This window comes from Acartia tonsa, chromosome 6 (assembly GCF_053477335.1).
Source record: "Acartia tonsa isolate MP-2025a chromosome 6, ASM5347733v1, whole genome shotgun sequence".
In the NCBI taxonomy this organism is placed as follows: Eukaryota; Metazoa; Arthropoda; class Copepoda; order Calanoida; family Acartiidae; genus Acartia; species Acartia tonsa.
In genome coordinates this window covers 27,331,862-27,354,293 of record NC_137265.1, presented here as the reverse complement: position 1 = coordinate 27,354,293, position 22,432 = coordinate 27,331,862, and the positions used below count along the sequence as shown (strand labels likewise).

Sequence of the window (22,432 nt, the reverse complement as noted above, 5' to 3'; positions counted from 1 at the left end):
AAAGTTGTTCAGTAATTGACCAATGCATGGATAGTTTACTCCGACTGAAAGTGAAATAATTACTCATAAATAAATATATCAACCATTATTTATAGACTAAACATTAACGTTAACAGTGTACGTTGTCATTAAAAGGATTTTTATTAAATAAAAAAATACAAAAAAATAATTTTAAAAATATAACTTTTTTTTGTTTCAATTAGTGCGTTGACACTCTTTTAATCAAAACTTGGGAGAAAATTGAATTTTAGACATTAAAAAATGTATTTAGGATGACATTACTAATACTACTTTTGGCCCTAAGAGGTAATCTTTAAAGCTTACGCTTCAAGTAATATAATTTCAGTATTGATAAATAAGACTTATTTTTCTAGGGACATTGGCCATAAGATCAGTATTCATAAATGAAAATGCCCCTCCAGAGGCAATTGTAAGTATTCTATTTTTACTTTATTATTTAAAATCATATATATATTAGGTATTATAGATATATTGGAGACTATGGAATAAGGGGGATACTGATATACCCTTAAAACCTCTAAAACCGACCCAAATTTTTTTTGTTGCTTCGCCTCCTTATTTTTTAACAATCCAGTAAAATTTTAAGTTTTTATACAGTGTAATATTGTTGTTTTTAACCATAATTAAACAAGGATGACAACATTCATAGAAGCGAAGCTATGAAACAGTAACTTGTAGAGTATCAGACCTGATTAATCAGAATATAAAAGTATTAAAGTCGAAAAAAATTGTAATTATATTTGTTAAAACTGCTGAAATACAGGATAATTTTTAGGGACATACTTAAGGAGATGTTTCACCTATAACATTGTGCTTTGTTGTCCTAGGAAACAGTATTCAAAAAATCGGATAATAATATCACATACAAATTTGTTGTTAAAAAAGTTAAAAATCGAAATATTTAAAATGGACGTACGGACATTCTGGTAATGATTACAGAGTTGCTACGCTTTCTAAATTGTACCTAACTACTACAGGAATCACCATTCAAATCAATAGGACGCCTTTAACATGCCTAAATTAACGAAAAGAGCTATCCGTTCCGGACGGACGGACGTACGTACAGACGGACCGACCCTAATTAAAGAAAAGTTTCACTTTTAACAAAAAAAAAATAGCTCTTTGTTTCAATTAAATATTGGAGGCTCATATAGACTAAATATATTATTATATTAAGAGTGGCTGTATGTTCACTTGTCCTCCTGAAATATTAGAGGCTAAGGTTAATCTCAAATGGCCAGACCAATTGACCTTTTGCTACAGGTTATAAATTTTAAGATACATTAAGAAAACCACAATAGCATTTCAGAAAAAAAGACAGGTGAATACCTATATGTTAAAAGATGATGTAGAATATGCTAGAAATAATCTAAAAAGAACTAAAAATAAACAAACAACAATAAAAAATGAAAATTATCTTTACTGTTATGTGAACTGTTATAATAAAATATTTTATGATGATTATTTTAAGTTAGGTTAGGTTAAGTAAAGACAATAAAACCTCAATATTTATTATTTCCAACAGGGTCAAAGCTGACTGTGCAGGGACTATAGAAATGTTTCTTCAAAATTTAAAAATAAGCAGATGGCGGATCAATGGTCTAAAACTAGATTTAAGTAAAAAGCACAAAAATTAAGCATAGTAACTTCTATCTATGAAATAGCCTACGTCGGACCTAGTCTAGTTATTTAGTAGTTTCGCTACTTTAAATATTTGTCAGGTATAATGTCCGAGCCTGGACTGGCACTGCTAATACTTTTTTCACTGACCAATTCCAAATCGGAAAGCTGAAAGAAGATGGATCAAGGCTAAGTATGTTTTTTCTTCAAATTCTAAAGTGTAAAATTTCATAGGAAAGCTTAATTTTGGTTTTCGGCGAATATTTTAATATGTTGCATTAATGTAAAAGAATTCATTTAAGATAATTGTCTTCCTAAAAACTTTTAATCAATAAATATATTTATTCTTTAGCAATTTAACTTTCTGAAAAATTCTAAATTTATTTTTTCGTAACCTATTTTAGATGAGGGATTATTATACGGATTGTGGGGGTCAGGTTAGTGATATTATTACAATTAAAATTTTTCATACAACTACTATACAATTTTTATTTTCTAATCCTAACATTAATTGAACACATATGATTATTTTTGGGCTTACAATTCAATAACAATCAGATATTATGTACAAGACATTATCACAATTTCAACGGAACGGATAGTTTTTTCGTTAATTTAGGCATGTTAGAATTGTTTGTCGATTTCAAACTTTGCATGGTGATTCCTATAGTAGTTAGTTACGATTTAGCAAGCGTAGCAACTCTATAATCATTACCAGAATGTCCGTACGTCCATTTTAAACATGTTGATTGTTTTTACTTTTTTAACAACTAGCGGCTTCGCACCTAGCCTCTAGGGGCTTTGCCCCAAGAAGTTTAATCAAACCAATTTTTCGTATTTTAGATTTAAAAGAAAAATTTAAAAAAAAAATTTTTTTTGGGGGGGGGGGGGTAGTCGACCCCACTATTTTAATTTTAGTTTTAAAAAGAAAATTTATTTTTTTTTGGGGGGGGAGGGTATTTTTCATTTTTTGGGGGGGTTGGGGGTGTCCCACCCCCCAAGAAAATAGCTTAAAACCATCACAGGACCAGTAGGTATAATCCCTGAAAAGTAGAGCCCAATCGGTTCAGCGGTTACTGAGATCTTAAGCTTCAGACGGACAGAGAGACGGACAGACAGACATCGTTCTACTTTGTATTATAGATAAAGTTTATGTGATATAATTATCCGATTGATCTGATTTTTGTTATACTGATTCCTGGGACAACAAAGTACTATATTATAAGCGAAGCGACTCTATAATTAAGTCCAAAATATGTAAGTATGTCCATAAACATTATTCTGTATCAAGCAGTTTTTCAACAAATTTACTTACAATTTTGCTTCGACTCATATACATTTTTATTCTGATTATTCAGTTCTGACACTATACAAGTGTTAATGTCCGTTTGTCCTATCGTTTTAGTGCTTCGCTTTTATGGTTGTTGTCATTCTTGTTTTTTAACAATGCCCTTGATAAATTAAGACAATTATTTTATCATTATTTAAAATCTAATCTAGAGAGTTTTCTTTGAGGTCTACTAACCATGTCTGTAACTTTGGGACAGACCATCCCTGAATATTATTCATCTAGGAGGATGGGGCGCAGCTCAAACATCAGACTCGCCTGTAATGCATTGGTTTGCCCTTCATACTAAAATTGTAAGTTCTCAATTATTGTATGCTATAATAGTAAGTTCTCAATTATTGTATGCTATAATAGTAAGTTCTCAATTATTGTATGCTATAATATTTAGTAAGTTCTAACTTTTTGTATACTAAAATAGTAAGTTCCCACTTATCTTATACTAAAATAGTAAGTTCTCAATTATTGTATGCTATAATAGTAAGTTCTAACTTATTCCATACTAAAATAGTAAGTTATCAATTATTGTATACTATAATAGTAAGTTCTAACTTTTTGTATAATAAAATAGTAAGTTCCCACTTATCTTATACTAAAATAGTAAGTTCTCAATTATTGTATGCTATAATAGTAAGTTCTAACTTATTCCATACTAAAATAGTAAGTTCTCAATTATTGTATGCTATAATAGCTAGTAAGTTCTAACTTATTCTATACTTAAATAGTAAGTTATAACTTATTCTATACTAAAATAGTAAGTTCTCACTTATCTTTTACTAAAATAGTGAGTTCTCCTTAGGTCCATATTTGTTCATACTACTTGTAACATTTACTCTTAAAATGAAAACACATTCCACGTCGGCAATATATTTGGGTTGTGAAAACACAGAACCATTCAGCTTTCTGGGATATCTTATATAAAATATATTTTTAGGATCCCTATCCATTTTTAAACTGGAAACATCAATGTCTGAGGTAAATAAATATTTATAATTTAATTGAAATATTGCATTGACATATGGAACTTTCCTTAATGTTATTTTTTTTTGGTTATTAATAGGTATTTTTATTAAATGTTAGTTATGAATAGAATATGGGTTCTTTATCTTCCAAAACCATTTTATAACTGAAAGGTTTCTGTAAAAGCTATGTAAGGGTCTACTAGAAAACATTTTTAGGAATCTAATAGTTCATAACATGTATTACAATTGTTCATGCACATTTAGGATCACCAAACAATGGTTGTACAATGAAAAAAGGTTGATTGTCTGCAAGGGATTTGGTCACATGATAAGATACTCAAATTAGGCAAATTTCTAGTGCATGTACAAAATAATGGCCACCAGTCGATATACCCAAATCCTCTAAAGGTAATTAGGTTAATAATATAATCTAATTTCAGTGCTGATTTAATTACTGGAATGATGAGTATCCATATCAATGGTGAATTAATGCATAAGGTTGGTATTAAAATGTTGCACTTTTTTAAATTGTTCCTCCAAGTGGAAATGATGGTTCAAGTAAAATTTTGAATAATTCACTCTCTATATACTGATTATTTTGTATTTCTTTAACAAAATGAAAAACAAACATTAGAGAATTATCAAAAGAAATTGGGCGTTAATATTTGCCATTAATTCATTATGTCTTTTATAGGAAATTTTTCCAAAATTGAAGGAATTAAAAACCATTTGGACTGAAGATATTGATTATATTGCTGTAGGAGCTTTAAGAAGAAATACAAGCAGAGGTAAAATCTCAAATCTCATGTCATTTGCTCCTGAAATTTATAATTGACTTTAAATGATTTAGTAATCTGTATTTATTCAAAATATACAATAAGATTATTTAGATTTAAATTTTAAAATTTCGGTTTGTTGGTCTTATATAATTTAAACTGTATTACTGTATTAATTTCCAGGTTTCCAATCCTCCCAAGTAGAATACACAGACGTTCAGGTGTACAGTAGGTTGTTATCAGATCAAGAAATTATGGACTATAATAACTGTAAAATGGACAGGTAATCTTTTAACAATTAAAGAGTTGTGGGTGTGTACCTAGGTCGAGCAGTTTTACCTTAGGGGAAGGTTTAGAGAATACCTAGCTACCTTTGGTCAATGGGGGTAATGTCTTCCTTGTTTATTAGTTCATCATGAATGGATAGTCTGATCCCCCTAACAATTATTTTCAACCTGCTCAGGGTTCAATATAAAGTTTTTATTAAAAAAGTGTTGTTAGGTTTGAGATCTTTATGACCTGTGGTCGTGGATAGACACGTAGCGAATTCACTCATCGTTGGGGAGGTGATAGGTTCGAATTTTGACCGAAAATAGGTGCAATGCACAGTTAGGACTTCCAGACAAAGGTCAAACAATCAAGAGCCATGGACAGCAGCTTCACCCATATAAGTTCAATAAGGTAGAGATCTTAATAGACACACTTACTTACATCTGTTTAGGCTTGAAGGAGACATCGCCTCTTGGAATACTTTGACAACATTTGTATTGGCAAGTCCTAGAGGTTATTCTGTGGAAAGCGACAAGGATTTTAAAAAAGAAATTTGTAGTGGAAGAGGAATCAGCTATTTTCATATTCCAATAAAGTAAGATGTATCCATTTTATTAGATGATAATAGAAAAAAAAATATTATTTTTTAGCAATAAAATTTGTATAAACAATGTCACCCCTAATTTGAGATTGATTCATTTTTTTTGCAAGAACCTAGTAATAGTGTCTAACTTTTTATCTTTGTGACGTAACAAAAATCGAAGGATGAGAGGGGAGGTCGGAAAGGAAACCCCTAAAAAAGAGATGGATTTTTGTTACGTCACGAAGATAAAAAGTTAGACATTATTACTAGGTTCTTTTTGCAAATAATAACAATTAATCCCTGTATCATTTCACTAGCGGCTACGTCCCTAGAATCCTCTAGGGGCACTTAAGGTAGGAGGGGGAATAGTCGACCTCATCCATTTTATATTTGAGTTTCTAAAGAGTAAAAAAATATTTTTTTGGGGGTTGGGAAGGGTGAAGACACCCTCCCCAAAAATAGATTAAAACCTTCCCAAGACCTATTAGAAGCTTCACTGTAAAGGAGAACAATATAGGTTTAGCGGTTAGCGAGATCCTTTGGGACAGACAAAAAATGCTTACTACTTTATATAATAGGATTGATTTTTTTAAATACGCCCAATAAATAAAAAACTTACAGCAAAATAGTTACTAAATATTCAAAAATCCTAGTTATCCTAGCTGCATAGCTAATATTAATTGGTTTGATATTAAAGATTTTTTTAGATCTAAGTTGAAAGATGAATCTATACACTTGTGTGCAAAATTTGATGGAAAAATAGTTTCCTATGTAAGCCAGGTAACAAAAAATAAGGAATAAATAACAGGTCCCTACAGCTTAGTGTTACTAGTGGAAGTCTCTTTTTTTTTAAGATTCTGGACACAAATGTTATGCACAAAAAAAATGTTTTGCCAGCTGAAATATTTTAGTTCTATAAAGCTTGATAGATATGATGTAAAAATAATTGTTCCTAACTTTACATAAAATATACATTGATGAGAACTTGAGAACTTGATGAGAACTGTTATTTTGTCTTGCAAGAAAGATTATGACAAATAATCTTTCCCCATGTGAAACATCCCTTCCTATATTTGTTTAGGCAGAATACGATGACTTGGTTGGAAACTTTAGTCTTGCAAGGTATTTGCTGAATGAGGGAGAATGTGTTACAAAGAAGAATGATAACGAGTATAACTTCCATTTCTTTGTGGATGGTGAATTACAGGGATCTGACTTTAAGGTATTATACAAAAGTTAATTATAAATACTGTATGTGTGGAGTCAATAAAAGTTTGTTGTAATATCAACATATTCAATACAGCATAATAAAGGCTTTCCTTGTACTCAAGATTGAACTTCAAGTACAAAGATAATTAAATAGAGATATTGTAGTGTAGTAAATATTCAGGACAAATTCTGTCAATATATCCTGTAGATAGTTAAAAAAAGCGGTTATTATTCTAGTTTTAACCACTAAAAATATTTGGGTACATAGCACTATTATTAAGTTGTAGGAGTAACTTTCCCCAACTATTAGATATACCAATCTATAAAAAGATTACCAGATAGTTTATCTTAATAGAAATGTAAACCTAACTTTAATGATATTACATATATATTTTTAGACTCCAGGTGGGGAGGTTATCACCCATACTCCTTGGATAGCTGGGCGTCCTTGGGGAGGACTTTTTGTTTGTCTCTCTGTTGATCTTGAACTTACATTGAAAGGTAATAATGTATAACAAATATACTTAATATATTTCATTAAATGTACTTCTTGAAATCTTGTTGATTATTGTAGATTCTCCAAATGTGTAATAACGTAAATCATAATTTAGTATGATGCCAAGTGAAATACAATAGCTCATTGCTTATAGATAAGTTTATCATGCGTTCATTTTTCCAGGAGAAACTGTTGAGTACAGAGAAAAGAAACTCAAAGATGAAAAATGTGACACTAGAGATTCATGTCCAGCATGTATTGTTAATAAGCCTGCACCAACTATAACAGTCAGGTATAGATACTAGAGATTCATGACCAGCGTGTATTGTTAATAAGCCAACACCAACTATAACAGTCAGGTATAGATACTAGAGATTCATGTCCAGCATGTATTGTTAATAAGCCTGCACCAACTATAACAGTCAGGTATAGATACTAGAGATTCATGTCCAGTGTGTATTGTTAATAAGATAGCACCAACTATAACAGTCAGGTATAGATACTAGAGATTTATATCCAGCATGTATTGTTAATAGGCCAGCACCAACTATAACAGTCAGGTATAGATACTAGAGATTCATGTCCAGCATGTATTGTTAATAAGCCAGCACCAACTATAACAGTCAGGTATAAGTACTAGAGATTCATGTCCAGCATGTATTGTTAAAAGCCTGCACCAACTATAACAGTCAAGTTTAGATACTAGAGATTCATGTCCAGCATGTATTGTTAATAAGCCAGCACCAACTATAACAGTCAGGTATAGATACTAGAGATTCATGTCCAGCGTGTATTGTTAATAAGATAGCACCAACTATAACAGTCAGGTATAGATACTAGAGATTTATATCCAGCATGTATTGTTAATAAGCCAGCACCAACTATAACAGTCAGGTATAGATACTAGAGCTTCATGTCCAGCGTGTATTGTTAATAAGCCAGCCCCAACTATAACAGTCAGGTATAGATACTAGAGATTCATGTCCAGCATGTATTGTTAATAAGCCAGCCCAGACTATAACGGTCAGGTATAGATACTAGAAATTCATGTCCAGCATGTATTGTTAATAAGCCAGCACCAACTATAACGGTCAGGTATATATACTAGAGCTTCATGTCCAGCTTGTATTGTTAATAAGCCAGCACCAACTATAACAGTCAGGTATAGATACTAGAGATTCATGTCCAGCTTGTATTGTTAATAAGCCAGCACCAACTATAACAGTCAGGTATAGATATTAGAGATTTATATCCAGCATGTATTGTTAATAAGCCTGAACCCACTATTACAGTCAGGTATAGATACTAGAGATTCATGTCCAGCATGTATTGTTAATAAGCCAGCACCAACTATAACAGTCAGGTATAGATACTAGAGATTTATGTCCAGCATGTATTGTTAATAAGCCTGCACCAACTATAACAGTCAGGTATAGAAACAGTTATTGGCACAAGAGATTTAAGTTTAAGATTTGTGGACATCTTTAAATACCAATGAATGTAAATCTATATCATGGTAATTATATTGATGGGAAATAACTCATTGTATTATTGATTAGAGGTTTGTGTGCAACAGCTGGAGTGGATAAAACATATCATTTGTATTTCAACAGAAAAGGAGAATGGTATTTTATTGGTAAGTTTCATTGTAATATATCATTTCCCAGTAGTTTTGACAGTGCAAGATTTTATGCTAAGTGGTAGTCCTAAAGTTAAGGATCACAACTTTACAGTCTGGCCTTTCCTGTTATCACTAACATAAAAAAAAGTTTGTAAATTTAAGTTTAAGTTTATATCAAACATTTTCTGTTTACTGAGCATATATGGATTTTAGGAGATAGGAGTTCTGAAATAAGATTTGATAAAACAAGTCAAATTTGGAACTGGACTGACTACACCAAACCAGGAATGTATGCAACGATAGAAAAACCTCTAAAATCTATGCTGATGGGCAGAGCAACAGCAGATTTTACAAATTTACAGGTACAAAAGAATTTTTCAGTTAACTGTATTGTTTATGAGTATTGCTGCAGAGTTGGGTTTTTGAGACAAAAAGGTCATCAGCTTTTAAATCAATCTAATAAAATCTAGTTAACATAGTTAAACAACATTTCAATTGATTTATGACCTTTTTGTCTTGAAAGTTCAGAAGTCTTGTAAAGTAATGCACATGATGCCTTGTTTATGTGTCTAGACTAAAATAGATAACTATATTGCAGATAAAAACTCTTATTTTACTAAGAAATATTGGCTTAAAGACTCTATTTTAAACAAATAATAATTAATTTTTACTTATTTATATGTATTAGATTTTAATTGTTACAAATTATGTTTTCTTAAGGATGAATGTGTGAGTAATCTAAAGGACAAAAGAGTAGAGATTGCATTTACCACTTGTGGAGAAGGTTATTACACATGTAATGATGGTCAATGTATTGATATTGATACAAGGTGGTGTTTTAATATTAGTCAAAACTGATCGTATCTTTTATTCAAGGTTTAGCAAGATCAGCTAGTATTAGACAGTAGTAAAAATGTAGTTAATTATAGAACAAGAACAAACTGGCAAATCTGATTTACATTATATTTATTTTGCTGAATTAATCCAATCTTCCATACATCATTTAATCTTATAATTTGAAGATGTGACCAGTTTAGTAATTGTGTTGATGGATCTGATGAACAAAATTGTGTCAAATTAGTCATCAAAGGTAAATCAAATGCATGAAGCGGATATCTTATAAACCCTTGGTCCTATAATTATCATTATCTATATTTGTAGTTAGTGCTTTTCATTAGCCCATTAAGTGTAAATTTCTACAAAGCTAGGAGAAAATCAGAAAAACATTATTACCTTCTTCCATCTCCCCCTACCAAAATTCGAAAATTATATCATTTTTATTTTGTTTAAAGCTTCAATTAAATGTTAGGGTAACAACCTTCCTTTTATCCTCCAGTGGTTAAGAAACATCCACCACTTTAGGAAATTACAACAAGAAGACACCACCATTCAAGATGGACAGGAAAACAAACAAAATTCAGAAGGCCAGGATAGATGTGACATTCATTGTCATAGACATCCTCCAGATAGTAGAGGTGGATTTGGAGTTTACAGCAAAATTTCAGTTGGTTCTGCAGTGGTTAGATCATAGGTAAATTTATCATAGAGTTACTAGAAAAGTTGGTCCTAAATTTAACAATACCTCAATATTAAAATAACAATAAACTAAAATATACAAACAAATTATATATTTAAGTCCTTTTGACTTATTCAAAAAGAGATTTATGAAAAAAATTAGTAATTTTTAGTAATGTAATATATCTGTTAAAAAGTTTGCATGTAGGTAAATTTATTAATCTATAATACAAAGTGGAACGATGTCTGTCTGTAAGTTTGTACCAAAGGATCTCACCAACCATGAACTGATCGGGTCCCGGGAAGGTTCATAAATATTTTCTTGGCGGGCGAAGCCACTAGTACATTAAAAAGCAGTATTTTCTTTTAAAGTTTGTGAAGCTAGTTTTCTTCTTTTTGTTATTATGTCCAAAAAATAAAGTCTAAATTTATTACAGATTAGAATTTTGGAATCTAAAAGCTGAAGACTCATCCAATGCACTGAGTAAGGATGAAGAAGAACGAATCTGGTTGCCATCTCTTGTGTTTAGTAATACTGAGGAGAATGATATTACTGAGGGAGATGAAAAATCTGATCTTATTGTGGCCAGAAGAGCACAAGCCAGGCAACTTATTTTAGTTGATTAAATAACATAGACAATTTTCCTAGAGTATTACAGTAACAATAGTTTAGAGTAAGTAATCCTAGAATAAATGGCACACCCCATCCTCCCATTCCCGGTTCTTTTTGTCATCAAGTTTATAAAAGATATGAGGTTATGATGAAATCATAAACTGTGAAATTTAATTATGGTGGCCAAACGTAACAGGTTGGATCACATGCAAAGTTAATAAAACTTTATGACTTTAACAAAGCATTTAAAACGACTAAATAAGTAAGCAACAATAAATAAAAGAAATGCAAAATAAAATATTTTCAAAGTTTTTGAAAATCCGGTGCCATTTTGCCGCTGGATCTAACTAAAGAAAAAGCTAACCCCCCCCCCCCCCCTCCCTAACCTCTCCTCTAATTATTAAGGTCCTGATATGTATATCTAAGTATTTATTGTCTGCAATCCTATTGTCATAATTAGGAGAAGTTCTAAAGAGGAGGTTGAGGAGATTAATATCTATGAAGGAAAAGACAGCATTATCAAATTTCAAAGAATTTATACGAAGGTAATCAGTCATCATCTTCTAATAAAATGGTAGACTTTCTCACTGGAGAAAAATTTTATGAATTAGGTTATTTGTTAAATAGTTAGAATCATATGAAAAAAACTTTCAACCAAATATTTATAATTTACTTTCAGAAATTTAGTAACTCAATTTATAATTTTTAGACTTTTAGATGTGAATATCAGCTTCATATGTATCCATTTGATTCTCAAGTAAGTTTCTATTAATATTTATCTATTACTTAACATAGGTTTGTTAAATCAAGGATCTAAGTTTCATTCATTCCTTTACTTCATCACATTCAAATAATAAAAATTTGGAAACAAAGATTTTAATTTGATATGATTATTTTCAAGATATGTACTATGGACCTAACAGTCAAGGCTTTGGAACAGTTTGGAATGGAATTGGTGCCTGGTGACATTGAGTTTGGTAAAATTTTAGGAATTAATCATATACAATTATCTCTAAGAGCAGCTGATACTTTGCAAGAAATAAGCATAAAATGTTAATGGTAAATTGTTATATTTGTGTAAAAAAAAACACTGTTCGGCAAGCTTTAGATTAATATATAATACATTGTACACAAAAAAAATAATAAACACTAATATTATTTTAGAGGGCAAAACAATTCTAACCCAATATGTTGTTACAAAATGGTCTCTTGATTATAAAAATCCAGGTAGAATTTTATGCTTCCTCTGATGATTGATTTTGAAATTTAATAGACAAAATTGATTCATTTTAATTTTCATTTAGACAATGTTAACGAAGGTATTCTACTAAAGGTATAATATTTTATAAACATATATAAGCAAGAAAGACATATTCATAAGAGAAACTTTTGATTTAAACAAATTTATTTAGCTCTCCTTCATTACTTATGTACTTCATCGATCTCATTGTAATTAAGTTAACACTGAAAAGAAGACTCTTCAGTGAAATAATGACAACATTTCTACCAACAACTTTAGTTCTTGTCATTGTTTATGCTACAAATTTCTTTAAGGTAAAATTATAGTCGTAATCTCATTATAGATATTTTAAGAAACACCTTATTTTGAAAAGGAATGTCTTTCTTAGTAAATCTTTATGTCTTTCGTATTTGTTTATGTGGCTCTTATAGCACATACCTTTAAAGTTTAGCATACACGGTGTTTCAGAAAAAACTGCGTTTTCCGTTTTTCTGACACAACCAGAAGGAATACAGAAAAAACGATTATATGTCCTTATTTTCTGTAAAAAAGTACATCAAATTTATAACAGGTGTTTTTCATTATCTCTAAAAATACGGCCTCTATGATAGGTACATAGTTTCCAAAAATGCTTTATGTGAAAAATGTTGTGCAAGAAAAATTAAAATAACTCTTCTATTATGTATAAAAAAAATCGTAGAATTTCAATATTAATTTAGAAAAAGGTATAAGAAAAGTACCTTAATGAGTTTTAAAGGTGAAGTGCTTTTTAGCTCCTCACAAAAGCATTTTTAAGAAACTGCAATTTGTCATTTTTTCACATTTCTTGATTGTGATGCATTTGCAGTAAAAGAATCTTCTTTAATAACGTAGGTTATAGTAAAAAGAAAAAAACTCCTTTTTATTTGACAAAAAAATCTCTAAAGACAAAAAAGTTATTGAAGTTTGAATTTTTTTTATTAAAGCATTTAATTAAAAATTATGGATAAATCATGAGTTTATATCTTAACCTGTCAATCAAATTAAAGGATTATAGGAATAAATGAGGGGTGGGGATTAACGAACATGAGCAATTTAAGGGTCATGTTTCTTAAGTATACAAAAAGAAAAACTGAATATTTGTTTTCAGTGAGGGAATTTTAAATTAAATTTTTAGTGTAATTGGTAGAAAATTGTATTGGTCGTATGAAGACGTTGTTTTCAAGTGAATAAATTTTTGAAAACCAACCTTAAGGCACAAAATTCTACCAGAAAAAAGCATCATACGCATCTTTTGAAATATTTATGCTTTAAAATGCGCCGTTATTTTCAGAGATATTAAAAAACACCTGTAACAATTTCGATGCATATTTTTATAAAGATTATTGACATATAATTATTTTTTTTGTACTCCTAATGGTTGTTTCCCAAATTTGGAAAACGCAGTTTTTTTTTTACATCCTGTATAATTATCTTATTTGTTTCATATTCGAAGATTATGTGTTTACATTTAGGATTTCTTCTTTGAAACAGTTGTGTCAGTGAACTTAACAGCTTTGCTCGGTAAAAAGTTATTTCAAGGATAGGGGAAATGCTTTAGCCGACAAAAAGACATGTGTATGTCATTACCATGCCCTTTAAAGAGTTTTTAAAAAGCTTGATGATTTTAATGTTGGGGTACAGTTGGGGTATATTTATTGTCTTGTCTATTCTCCTTTTCCAAAAAAAAATATGATATGGGAGTTAACAACCCCCCCCCCCCCTCTTACCTTTATATAGGTCAAGAGTTTCTATATGTGTTATTTGAAGCCAATTTTAGACCTTAGTGCCAGACAATTTCTAAATACTCGCTTTAAACTTTGCCTGTGAGGATCAAAGCTCCAAAATTCACATTTATGTTTAGTTTTTAATGATATTCTGATTTTGTTATTTAGTCTTGACGACACTGTTCGTTAATGTCTCTTCTTATCTACCTAAAACAGCATATCTTAAGGTAACTTAAATACTTTAATAAAAAATAAATAGTTTAACCATCAAATAAAAAATAATCAAAATATAGAATAATTACTTTCAATATCAGATTCTAATTAAATGGAGGAAAATCCATATAAGTATTAAGTAGTCAATAAAATTAAAGGGTTTGACATGTCTATATAATGTCATTTTTTATGTATGAAATACTATTAATTAAAACGTCTTTATTTGTGTGGGTTATAACTTTACTTCTGTGAACTGAAGCGTTTTTTTACTATTCTTTCTTAAATATCTTATTTTCTGAATAGAAAAAAAAATGAACCTAGTACGTGTCGTGTCTGACTCTGATTATGAGGTCAAAAAAAATTAACCAATGAGAGGCCACTATGAATTTTACCATTAATCAATTACAGTGATACTGGCCTCTCATTGATTAATTTTTTTATGTCATAATCAGAGTCAGACACTTTTACTAGGTTCAAAAAACGAAAAGAAATTCAAAGGATTAAGTTGAGGAGTTGCATTTTAAACCCCTTGAAACAGTTTTATTTGTTTAAAAATAGTATTTTTGATTCACAGTCTCAATTGTTTAATCCTATCCTATTATATAATGTAGAAAGCTTTTTGACTGTAGTGAAGGATCTCGCTAAATGCAGGACCAATATGGTTCTCCTTTAGAGAATATGTCTAGGGAAGGTTTATAGCTATTTTGGGGGAGGGTATCTCCATCCACCCAAGAGAAATCCCCCTTCAATTTTTTTACTTTTTATTTTTAAAACTAAAATTCCTATTTACCACCTACTTCAAGTGCTCCTAGAGGCCCCAAGAGGCGTAGCTGCTAGTGTATTAAATACGAATTGTACAATGAATAAACCAATATTCAACTTCTACAGTGTCTACCATTTGTTAACTTTTAATTTAAAATAGATTAAATGTTAGAAAAAGGTTTTTTCATGCACTATTTTGATTAAATTAATTAGATGTAATTTATTATTAATGGTAAATTTGTATTAGATGATAGACATTTGGCTTTTGTTTGCCCAGTTCATTCCATTTTTTGAGGTAATTACTTTTACATTTATAGAAAAATAGTTATATATAATTATTTTACTAATTCCCAAGGAAACAGGAATAAAATAGTGGATGAAAGTAAATTTTCGGGAATTTAGCCAATTAATATATGTTTTTTTTTGAGAATTACCTTTTTTGTTCAAGTAAATGTTATCCCCCTCAATCTTAAAAGAGCTTGAAAAACCAAATATTAGAATTTAATGATCAAGGAATCATTATTCTAATGTCCTATTCCTTTATTCGTGATAATCATTTTTAAAATTTTTTTTTATTTAATTTACTTTATAAAAAAATTATTAAAGGCTATTTTTGATGGCATCAGCTTTCAATTAATTCAGAAGGATTGTTTTAAACCTACTCTATGAAATTTCATATACATACATATAATCCTTCATTAGCTGGGGATCTAAATGGATAAAACAATGGCTGGTAAATTGATGTACATCTCCAATGTTAAACTGTTTTTAACCTATTTTTATATTTTATATAAAAAAAAAAAAACTATGACACCAGTAAAATCAGACTGCAGAGCCTAAATTTGAATTAAGTCCCCAATAAACTTTTTTGGGGGGATTTAAATATTAATTTTTACTGTTGCTGTGGTCATTTTGACCAAAGCAAAAGGTCTTTTTTTTTATTTGGGTAAAATTCGTAGCTTTTAGAGTGTTTGCTTCATAAATATTGTATTCTGGTATAGAGTAAAATTAGGCCTTATGATTTTACTATAAAAATTCACTAAAAAGTTAAATCTTTACAATATACCAATGAATTAACATTAACATGTTTGTGTTCGTTCACCTATTTTAAACACATAAAAATTGACTGTAAATAGTTAGGGAGTTGAATCCATTTTTATAGAAGCAGAAATATAATCTATGATTATGGTTTAGACCCTCTAAAACTGTAATCTACCCTTCCACTTTCCCCTCTCTTGGTGAAGATATCTTCACCAAGAGAGGGGAAAGTGGAATCTTACATTTCAAAAATCGTATCGGCGTTGAAGATATCTTCACCAAGAGAGGGGAAAGTAGAATCTTACATTTCAAAAATCGTATCGGCGTTGAAGATATCTTCACCAAGAGAGGGGAAAGTGGAAAGGTAGATTACAGTTTTAGAGGGTCCAAACCATAATCATAGATTATATTTCTGCTTTTATAAAAATGGATTCAACTCCCTAACTGGTAAAGGGTGAAATTTGATGACAAGATGACATGATGTCAACAAATGTTTATGCAATACAACAAAATTATTTTTGACACATATACAAATGTGATATAAAATAAGATTATTCAAACTTATTTTTTAAAAATATTTTTTAAAAGTATGTATCTTTTACGTGTATAGTTTTCATTCTTTTCATTTTAATTAAATAAGAATTATTTAACTACATTGTAAATAAGTCACTTTGTGAAAACACTCTTTAGGAAATTATAAATAATTGAAATGAAACAAGAAATCTTATTGGTTTAACTTTAGCATTATGTGTTTATTGTATTATGTTAAATTTTTTACTGAAATTGATTGTTTTAGAAAAAAAATTATTTCCATCGAACAGAGTAGAGTTTTTTTATTATTGTATTGATATAAACTGAATCATATAAAATTGTTCTGTAACAGTTAGGGAGTTGAGTCCATTTTTATAGAAGCAGAAATATAATCTATGATTATGGTTTGGACCCTCTAAAACTGTAATCTACCTTTCCACTTTCCCCTCTCTTGGTGAAGATATCTTCAAGGCCGATACGATTTTTGAAATGTAAGATTCTACTTTCCCTTCTCTTGGTGAAGATATCTTCAACGCCGATATGATTTTTGAAATGTAAGATTCCACTTTACCCTCTCTTGGTGAAGATATCTTCAACGCCGATACGATTTTTGAAATTTAAGATTCCACTTTTGCCTCTCTTGGTGAAGATATCTGTAATAAACAGCCCAATGTCCCCTACCTCCCTGTTCATTAGCGTCATGTATTATCATATTAAAGTTTTGTGTTGATAAAATAACAGAACTTAAACCATAGGTGTTATTACACACATACATGGATCTACAAAGAACAACAGATAATGACAAGGAAGAGGTAAATCATATTTATAACACAGTGAAACTTTTATTTAAAAGGATAATTTTGTACATTGGTGGTGCAGAAATAACTAGCTTATCCTTATACTAAAGTAACAGGATGTTTGTCTGTGTGTGTATCTGTGTGTCTGTACCGAAGGATCTCGCTAACCGCTGAACCGATTGGGTTCTCCTTAACAGGGTAGATTGTCATATGTCCCGGGAAGGTTTTTAACTATTTTGGGGGAGGGTACCACCACCCTACCAAGAGAAATCACAATAAAATCGAGAAAAAAATTGAAATATTTCCGCCGCTTAGTGTCGCTAGCGTAGTCTTGCTAGCTTAGTCGCGCTGCGTAGACTCATGAATTTAACATAGACAAGTTATTTCTCAAATTAGATATTTAAAATAAAATAAAAAACATTTAAAGGCCACTAGAGGCCTCTAGGGGCGTAGCCGCTAGTACTGAATATAGTAATCATAATTTTTACTGTACAGGGTTTTTTAAGAGAAATGTCTTTTTTAAAAACTTAATTATGCATAGAAAATAAAAGAATTATATAAAATGCTTTATATACTTAGAAAACCTGTTCTGGTCCATTTATGTTTCAAATATTTAAAAACGTTTATTTCAACAAATTATGCCTTAAAAACTGGTTTTTCCAAAGGCCTTATTTTTGAAGATTTATTGGTCTAAAGGTTGAGGAAATAATATGCAAATTTTTAAAATTCGAATTGCTGCACAGCTTGTATTAATAGTAGAAAAATGTTATGCATATCGTTAGAATTGTCATAGGCTTAAGTTTTTGGAAATATGAGAACCATTCTTGTGCTATGTATAGTATAGGAGCTAAATGGTAAAATGTTCCAACTCATTTGAAACTTTTCAACCTTTTTCTCAAATTTTTCAACGTAGCTCCTATACTACAAATAGCACAAAAATAGTACATATATTTCCAAAAACTAGAGTTTATGATTATTCTAACGTTATGCATAACATTTTTCTTCTATTAATACAAGCCGCGCAATTTAAATTTTAAAAATGTGCATATTTTTTCCTTAACCTTTAGACCAATAAATCTTCAAAAATAAGGCCTTTGGAAAAACCGGTTTTTAAGGCATAATTTGTTGAAATAATCGTTTTTAAATATTTGAAACATAAATGGACCAGAACAGGTTTTCTAAATATATAGAGCATTTTATTTAATTCTTTTATTTTCTATGCATAATTAAGTTTTTTAAAAAGACATTTCTCTTGAAACACCCTGTAGTAATCAAATGTCCGCTTGTGTGTGCATAATGAGAAACTACGTAGAGACTGTATTTGGATAAATCTGTAGGACAGACGAAAAGACTAGAGACACCCTAGTTGTATCGTAGATGTTATGCTTAAATTAACCTTACATTAAACATTTGTAAAGATTCAAGAAGAAAATTGTTTTATGTAGCACAATTCCTACCTAATTTTTAGACTGCCTAATCCTTTTGTTTACTTTTATTATCAAAGTCCTCCGAAAAATGCATAACATAAATAATTTTCTTCTCTCATAAAATGTTTCAATTGTACATATTGATTTCTAAAAACTATTTACAGATATTATAATTAACTTCATTTTTCTAAAATATTATCTGTTGTACATTAAAATACAATGAAGTGAGCTAATTTTTAACAACAACAGAAATGTTTAACATTATATACTCATTTTCATTAAATAAATATCTTTTATAAATAACTATTAGCTCACTTTTTAATATTACTCATTATAATCACAGCTGACTTAAGCAAATTTTAGGATAAACTTGAATTTTACAAAAATTGGAATATCAAACAAATATAAAAGTACCTTTCCTCAAATCATCAAATATAATTTTAGAAAAAAACTGAATGCATTTTCACTTCCTATTGATAAAAAAACTGTATTTCTAGCCTTTTTCTTTCAAATATCTCCAATTAGTGTTTTAAAGGCTAGAGTTCTATGTTCTTGTCAAGTGAATTGACTCAAACTTTAATGCAATAAACCTTTAAATTGCTTAAGTTAAATGTTAATAATCGAATTCAACTTCTTAAAGAAGGGGAGGTATGACTCTGTAGAATCAACTCCAGTAAAAAGATCAAACTCTACAAGTGTTACTACTGTTAATATCTTTATGAAGGTAGAACACCAGTTGACAGTTTTTTTTAAATTGCACCTTAATTAATTCTAGAAAGAACTCAACAAGATTAAAAAAACAAATTGATATAGCTTTTGCAATGTTTATTGAAAACATTTCCTTTACTTGATATCTTTCAAAGATAATAATGATATAACCTTGCTTGCACTGAAAATTGAGTAATTTTCAATGGTGTTTCCCAATTCATTTTGGTGGTTTCCCTTAATGTGCCTGTACAGCACTGAAATCCCTCCCCTTATATTTAAAGTAATTAAAAATAATGGTGGGGGTTGGGTAGTTATTGTTGTTTACAGCCCCACAGAGCTGGGTCACCGCAGGTATAGGCATCACATGCTTATAGCTTCCTGTAGGGGGTTAAGGTTTATTTGAAAAAAGTAACCCCCACCTGTCACCTTTATTTTCAATTTATTCCAAAATAAGGTGTAGGGGTTGCAATGATTAAAAGGCACTTTGAAGGAAAGCACCACTTTCCTTGTTTTTTTTTATTAATATCTATGTACATGAAGCAGATAAACACATGCACATTCATATATATATATTATTTGTAGATTCCTTCTTCTCTCATTCTAAATAGTTTTCATTGTTATTTTTAAAATCATTATCATTTTCACATTTCATATTAAATTTTGTACTAAATAGTTCAACATTTAAAATCTGTTTTTTATAAGGACGAAGAAGAAAGCTTTCCTGGAAAAGTGCTCTCTAAGGTATTTATTCCAACAACAAACCCATAGCCTACACTACAACTTTGAATGATGTTTGGTTGCTAATATTTTTTACCTAGTTATACTCTCATGGTAAAATATTCCATTTTTAATTCAAAGAAAATTCACACTTAAATTGGAAATCTTGATATCTAACCCTTCTAAGTATTTTCATATGAACTAGTAGGTGCGCCACTAGCATATATGGACTCTTTATTTAAAGATTAAAAATAGCCCAAATCTTTTAATAAAAAAACACTCTGGGATCTATGTGAAGCTTTCCTAAATTGGAGAACTAAATCAGTTCATAAAAATCTCAAGCTTTACACAAAAACAAACCTTACTATTTTTTACTATAAGATTGTAAAACTTTTTATAAGTTGTTATTTCATTTTTTTCACATAAACTTCACTTCAGGGTTCCTCATTAATAAATGTAAAAGATGTGAATGGAAAATTAGATGATTCACTGCAAGTGGGTGAAAATAAAAAGGTAATAATTAATCAATAAATTTTTTTCTAGAAAATCTAATGTTTTACTTTTAGTTCTCGTTTAAAACCTATATTTTGTTGAGGTCCACTGTGTCAAGAAAATATTGACTAAAACAAAAACAAATAAAATAATCAATTGTAGGTTAAACTTATATCCCGTAATGAAGAAGAAAAGGTGAATACCCGGAAAGATTTCTATGGTCAAGCTGAACAAAATAAACATAAATATCTCAGGTACAATCATTATTTTCGAAATATTTATTTTCTTTGTTCATAAGCGTCAAATTTTAAATATTCTATATTCTATACTGTAACAAGGACATAAATGTCCAATAGCATTAAGGCTGGTTGAAACATAAGGGGCGAAATCATGACTTGGTAGCTCAATAAGCGCTCACAATAAGTCGCGCAGCATACAGAAGCCTCGCTGTAAGGCTTTGTAAGCCACACAATCAGCCATGCTGTCAGCCGCACTGCATACTCAGCCACCAAGTAAGCCACAGCAACTAAAATTTTAAATCAGTCGACCTACACATTACTCAGCCTCAGCCCTCGATAGCCTAATCAGTTTCATTCAGCCTCAGCAGAAGCAACCCTCACCAAGCGGCTTTTAATACTCATCCAACAGCTGAGACAAAATTAAGTAGCAGAAGTATCACAATCGCCTACAGTAGTGGCTAAAATACTAAGTAGATGTGGATGTCATTCGCTGTCTATTTGACGAATGAAGAAAATTGTTTTTAAATGTTGTTTTCGTATTATAGATTTGTGATTGTTTAAACAAGCGGACTGCTTTAGTTGCTAAAAAGAACAAAGATTGTAGCTAAGGCTGTGAAGCCCTAAATTTTTACAATTTTGATGTGTAACTTTATTTAGAATCAGCGAACAGATAGCTACTAAGGGAATTCTGGCATTCTTCTTTATCTTCTCCTTGGTTTACTGGATATTTGGACTCGCTCATTTCTTCACAAACTAGATCAGTTATATAGAAGCTGCTCTTCACGTAATCATTAAAAGTATTTACACATATAAAAAATATTATATCAGAACTTTTTGTGTGCAATCTTTTTTCTTTCCCATATTCATATTCATAAAGTTTTGTTTTTTTCAATAGTCCAATGTGGAGATGTCTTAAAGTAACTTTTTGCTCAAATTGCAAGCACGATGAAATTTAAAGCTAAAACATAGTTTATATTTGTGTGTTTTCTTAACCAAAACTTACCAATAAGTTTAAAGCACTAAAACATATGTAGAAAATTACTGAATATTCTATATTTATTTCATAAAATATACATGCATGCATTACCATAATTATCTTATTTTTAGTAGCGTTGCTACACCATAACTAGTGTATATTTGAATGCCGTTATGTTACCCATCAATTAGTATAATTTGTGTAGTAGAGAAGCCCCGCTTCATATTATTTTGATTGATTGAAACTACCATCCAAACATACTTTAATGTATTGTTTTCTCTAAACATGCTATGGTTTCTTATTGTTGCGTTTCTTATGGATACAATTATTCTATTATTGATTTTTACGAAAAAGGATTACGATTGACGACATCCATAAAAGCAAAGCTCTGAAACGGCAAGTCAAAGTTCATAAACAATTGTATAGTGCCAGAACTGAATAAGCAAATTTCAAATGTTCAAGTCGAAACAAAATTGTAAATAAATTTGTCGCAAAACTGCTGAAATACAGGATACG

General features: G+C 30.1%; 1 protein-coding gene across 1 annotated transcript; it reads left to right on the top strand.

The window, feature by feature from the left end:
* The first annotated feature begins 255 nt into the window (after positions 1-255).
* LOC145323039 (uncharacterized) lies at positions 256-21,824 on the top strand. Its single transcript, XM_080165425.1, has 35 exons — positions 256-306; positions 375-430; positions 1,199-1,284; positions 1,743-1,834; positions 2,046-2,078; positions 3,215-3,282; positions 3,921-3,961; positions 4,389-4,446; positions 4,643-4,736; positions 4,908-5,007; positions 5,446-5,589; positions 6,285-6,357; positions 6,659-6,799; positions 7,185-7,287; positions 7,466-7,574; positions 8,842-8,918; positions 9,117-9,265; positions 9,624-9,733; positions 9,926-9,993; positions 10,266-10,434; positions 10,856-11,023; positions 11,492-11,576; positions 11,741-11,788; positions 11,933-12,008; positions 12,196-12,258; positions 12,336-12,364; positions 12,490-12,585; positions 13,765-13,813; positions 14,185-14,243; positions 15,239-15,286; positions 17,316-17,372; positions 20,195-20,233; positions 20,648-20,722; positions 20,864-20,955; positions 21,598-21,824. Exons 1-35 carry the CDS (start codon positions 273-275, stop codon positions 21,695-21,697), a joined length of 2,889 nt encoding a protein of 962 aa, XP_080021551.1. The 5' UTR covers positions 256-272; the 3' UTR covers positions 21,698-21,824.
* The last annotated feature ends 608 nt before the right edge of the window (positions 21,825-22,432 follow it).

What these genes read in the sequence shown, in the direction of transcription:
- LOC145323039 (XM_080165425.1), top strand. Translation starts at nt 273, where the DNA reads ATGACATTACTAATACTACTTTTGGCCCTAAGAG. An exon ending in GCCAGAAGAGCACAAGCCAG is followed by an intron (nt 11,024 to 11,491) that starts GCAACTTATTTT and finishes TGTCATAATTAG; the next exon opens with GAGAAGTTCTAAAGAGGAGG. An exon ending in GCCTGGTGACATTGAGTTTG is followed by an intron (nt 12,009 to 12,195) that starts GTAAAATTTTAG and finishes ATATTATTTTAG; the next exon opens with AGGGCAAAACAATTCTAACC.